The sequence below is a fragment of the Herpailurus yagouaroundi genome, unplaced genomic scaffold (assembly GCF_014898765.1).
Source record: "Herpailurus yagouaroundi ecotype Mexico unplaced genomic scaffold, PumYag 142, whole genome shotgun sequence".
Classification (NCBI taxonomy): domain Eukaryota; kingdom Metazoa; phylum Chordata; class Mammalia; order Carnivora; family Felidae; genus Herpailurus; species Herpailurus yagouaroundi.
This window is the reverse complement of record NW_024412397.1, coordinates 59,050,479-59,055,299: the sequence shown is the minus strand read 5'-3', so window position 1 is coordinate 59,055,299 and position 4,821 is coordinate 59,050,479. Positions and strand designations below refer to the sequence as shown.

The 4,821-nt window shown below is 47.9% G+C and overlaps 1 protein-coding gene across 9 annotated transcripts in view; it reads right to left on the bottom strand.

The window, feature by feature from the left end:
* Positions 1 to 516: 516 nt before the first annotated feature.
* Positions 517 to 4,821, bottom strand: part of PTPRM (protein tyrosine phosphatase receptor type M) — an 806,292-nt gene continuing 801,987 nt past the window's right edge. For all 9 annotated transcript variants that reach the window (XM_040479372.1, XM_040479375.1, XM_040479373.1 and 6 more), the window contains one exon: positions 517 to 1,368. In XM_040479372.1, coding sequence (XP_040335306.1) covers positions 1,315 to 1,368 — 54 coding nt within the window. In that variant the 3' untranslated portion in view covers positions 517 to 1,314. The remainder of the gene's footprint in view (positions 1,369 to 4,821) is intronic.

The window sequence follows — 4,821 nt, the reverse complement described above, 5'->3', positions numbered from 1 at the left end:
TGCACAGCATAGCCTCCTCCTTCAGAGGTCAGGCAGCGCCCTCGAGGAGCGAGGAGCAGGCTGTCCTGTGTGATCTTTCCCTCTGGCAGGAACTGTCTTGTTGAGCTTTGTATCCTGCTTAACTGCGCTCTGATCCCTTCAGCCTTCAAAAAGTGTTCTCTCAGCAAGTTTCAGGTTTAAATGAGGCCTGGAGAGGGCAGAAGTTGCCCCTGCTGAGGTGAAACAGAAAAAGGAAGAGGTTGCCCTGGTCATCAAGTCACAGCCCTAGCATCCACCCAGCACACTCTTCAACAATATGCCCAGCAGGTTAGGGGTCGGGCTGCCTTTTGGCTTGTGTTTCCTAAGCCCCAGGGAGGACCCCAGGATGGGCTAGGATATCTCATTGCCAGAATTTCTCTCTCAAAAATCCCAACTCTACCTGCTCCAGGCCAGCAGACCCCATCTCTGTGCCAGGGGTCTGGGGTGACGGGAGCTGCCCCCACCACTGGGGTGCTGGGACACCAGGAATACAGCAAGACTGGTCACGGGTCTTTATTTATTGAGAAAGAATTTACACAAGGTCACATCATACAGTCAATCCATTCCTGCGCTTCATAAAAATGATTGTCACTCACTGTGCTTCACAAAAATTTCTTTTAATGAATAAATAATTTGATGAAATCAAAAATATTTACAATATAAACAAAGGGAAAAGCTTTGGATCCATGAATCTGATCGTCGAGCTTTGCATTTTTGAATTGACTTCCTCCCAAGCTTTTCCCTTGGAAACAATACAAATCTGATAGAAACAACAACTCATACAACATATCTTTGTTCATTATACGTTTATCTGTTAGTCTTGGAAAGGTACATAAGCTTATATTATGCAACATGTTAAAATACAAATATTAACTAAAATAATATATTATCATAATGCCAGGTAGCATTCTCCACAAAACAAAAATGTACACTCAGCTGTAACAATAACAAAGGGTTCACGGGCCACAAAATAATACCCCAAAGGTACAAATTTCCTTCATAAGAATATAATTGTGCTCTTCGATTTACCAGATGTCTACGCTGCTCTAACAAGCCGATGCCTAAGACAGTATTTGACGACTCTGCTGTATGTGTGTGTTTCTGTCAGGCAGCAGCATTGCTGGGAATTGGGCAGTGCAAAGCAGTTTTATAAACGCTTTCTTGGGCTCTTAAAAAGAGCCAATTATGCAAAGCAAAATAAGCATAGTGAGAAGTCTTCATCTCATCTACACAAATACCATGGAACGTCTTGGCTTTGTGGGATGAAAGGGTTGGTTTGCAGAACTGTTTATGCCGTCAGCCAGAATTCAAGTATTCCAGGGCCACCTCGTAGCAGAACTTGTACTGATCCTGGAAAGCAGAAGTGAGAAGATGTCAGCTCCGCGATTCCCAAATGCTGGGTCCATTAAAGCAATTATGCCAGATTAGGGTTTTAATGGAAAGAAAGCAAACTGGGAAGGATTTGAATCAGACATGAATCAGAAAGTCACGGCTGTGAGCTGCAAACATATCCATTGTCTGGAGATGTTCTGCACAAGCCCTGATGCAAGGTATTTTGACATCTACGTTCACTAGAATTCCTGGAAAGTTCTAGGCAACTGAAACACACATATAGGTTTGTTCCCATATAAACGTTTACAAAGTATGGGAAAATCAAGAGGTAGAAGGAAAAACAAATGAGGTCTGGGGGAAGAAACATCTTTGTGATTTGCTCATACCAGGGGTCTCAACAAATAAATGTGTCTTCACTCCTGGCCCAACTATACCTTCAACTTTCAGTCAGCAGGATGTCTTCCACAGAGAATTTATCAAGCACCTCTTAAGTCCCAAGCACCATGACCTGGTCCCTGACTTTGAGAAGTCTATGGTCCGATGAAGAGGTTGAGACTGGTATACCCAAGGACAACACATGGCATGGAGCTGAGCAGGGCCAGTGAGTGGTACCCCAACATGGGTGCAGTGGAGGAGGGAACAGAACTTCCCAGGGGAGATCTTCCAAGAGGTAGCAGGTAACAAACTGCTAATTCCCAATGGGGGGTTAAAACAGGCATACCAGGTAGAAGAACAGGATAAGGAAAGACCCAGGGGGCAAGTGTTTGATACCCTCTGGGAACCGCATAGCAGTTGTTAATCAGGCAGTGAAGTCCTTTTTCTGGAGCACAGCTTTCTCACATCATGGACCTTGGCCTGAGGAAGGCCCGCGTGAGGTCCTGGCCCAGGGAGGGTCTCAGGCGGAGGACGTGGCATTCTGCACCTGTGGTTGTATGATGGACGCTCACCCGGGTGTGGCCTCTGAGCCAAGCAGAGGGACACAGGGGTTGAGCATGCTTCCACCTGCCATCCCGCAGCAGTGCAGTGTCTGGGACAGAGAGGCTCAGCAACTAGAAGGCTCTCTTCCCACCTCAGTAAGGAGATTCACTTTCACAAGTTGTAAGAGGGCACACCACTGTCTCACTGCCTGACACAACGGCCGCAACCAAAGAAATGGATCTCTTATTTTTGGGTTTGCCAAATTAATTCAAACTAAGTCTCCATTTTTTGGATATATGTCTAATTAATTAGTCATGGAAGCTTTGTCTTCACCTGCATTTTGTTCTCTAAAGGCCCCACTCGTCCAACCTATCTGAAGACCAGAGCCATACTTTGTCCCCTTGTGTGTAACACACGAGTCCTTAGCACAGAACCTGACACACAGCTGGGGGGTGTCAAATGTTGGCTGTATGTGTAAATGACGACACAATACGGGCTTTAGCAGCACAGTGCACCCCGAAGGCTAGAGACTAGGGATTTTAAGATGCAGCTTCCGTCCTTCAGGAGTTTACAGTCTGAAGGGGAAGACAGGAAGCAAACAGACCATGTCAACATACTGATGGTGCCCCAAGCTTAATATGTCAATCGCAGTAACACCCACCCGGATGGCTACGATTAAAAGAGACGGACAAGAACAAGCGTCGGTGAGGATGGAGACACTGGCATGCTGGTGGGAATGTGAGGTGGTGCAGCCCCTTTGGAAAACCGTCCGGTAGGTCATCAAAAGGTTCAACAGAAGAGTTCCCCTCTGACCCTGTGGTTCCACTCCTAGGTAGATGCCCAAGAGAGCTGGAAATATGGCTGCACCAAAGCTGATTCATATTCCAGGATCTGACACTTTTATTTTCAAAAGAGTTGAAAGAAATCATTGGCGTTTCAAACCTCTAAAAGGCCAGGTGGTCAGATCACTGAGCCGACGTGAGTGCTCAGTGCTGTTCTCCTGTCTCCTTCAGAGACCATGTTTTTCATGGAAATCTGAGAGATCCAATTACTTATTGCATAAACATGGTTTTGCATAAACCTGGTTGTGCAATTTTAGTGCCCACTAGAAACCATCCTTTTAACATACGAACATGCATTTAGAGGGTAAGGTAGCTCCTGGCCTCAGGCCACGACCCCTTTTGGGTTTTGGGCTTCATCACTAAGGGGCTGCTTTGTTGGAAGCCCTATCCTAGGCATGACTATAATTTTCAAAATGAATTTGCTATCATCTATCTTGTCCCTCCTAAGCACACTGTCAATCCCAAGAGATTCTGTGATGACTGGTTTCTGAATCAGAAAAATAAGGGGGGCTGAGAAGAAAGACCATACATTGTTGCATGCCCTCCCCCAAACACCTCAGGAAATGCCTGAAATCCTCCTGTGTTGGAAACTGATTACCCTTGATCGCCAGGTACAGGCCTGTCTTCTGCCGTTTCTTCTCTCAGCTCACTTGCTTCTGAACGGTATAATTAAGCTGCACGAGCTACCCCTGTGCCTCAGGGGGGAAAAAAAAGAACATTTCTGCCTTGGTCCCAAGTTCTCCTGATGTGAGTGACATTAACTGGCTTTGGGCATTAACAGGAGCTGGGGTTATCCTCGTGCAGGACCGTAACCTGGGCAGCCAGCTATTCCCTTCCAAAGCCCTTGACCCCACTTTTGTTGCAGACCTACCGTCCTGTTCTCATGAAGAGGGAGAAAGTGAAATCTAAAGGAGCACCTAAGAGTGAGGTTATGTTTTAAAAGCCCCCCATGTCCCCACTCTGCTCATTCACTGAGGGCAGACCATGAGGCCTGCCAAGTGGCTTTGCGTGGGGGGCTCCCTGAAGGGCTCGAGCTGTAGCCGTGTCAGGGCGTGCTGCCCTGTGTTGTGTCTGAGGAACTAGGGGCCCTGTGGTCCCTCTGGGAACCTCCAGGAGCCCACGCTGCCTGCCTGAGAAGATTCAGAGAGCAGTCTGCACGCAGGCTCACCTGGGGTAACCCTTCCCCCTGATACACTTGCTTTTTGAACCTAAAACAAATTTCACCGTTTCATCTGCGTCCCGTGCTAATAGGTCCTACGGTCTGGAAAAACCCTTTTACCCATGTCCTTGCTTGGAGGGTCAGTTGGTCCCCAGGGTGCCAACATTCATGGGTGGAGCCGTCTGCTTCAATGTTTCCGGGAGGTTCCCAGCCAAGGAGACCCCTTGAGGAGACAGGGGTGTGTCTGACAACAGGCAGAATGGGTCATTCCTCTCATTTATGCCTTTAAAAATGTAGGGAGAACGTTCTTCCCTCAAAGAACGTTCTTCCCACGCATGGTGGTTTGTGCCTGGTTTGCTGTTGAGACTCATCAGTGGGTAGCCATGGCCTCCCCAGGTTCTAAGAGCAGCGAGGGGAGCTCAGGAGCGGGGAGCGTCCAGGTGCAGGGAAGAAACGTGCTGTCACTCAGCTCTGTCCTGGGCCCCTCCAGGAGTTCTGCTGGTACTGAGGGGGCAGCCAGCCCCTGACTCAAGGAGGTCAGAGTCAAGGGCA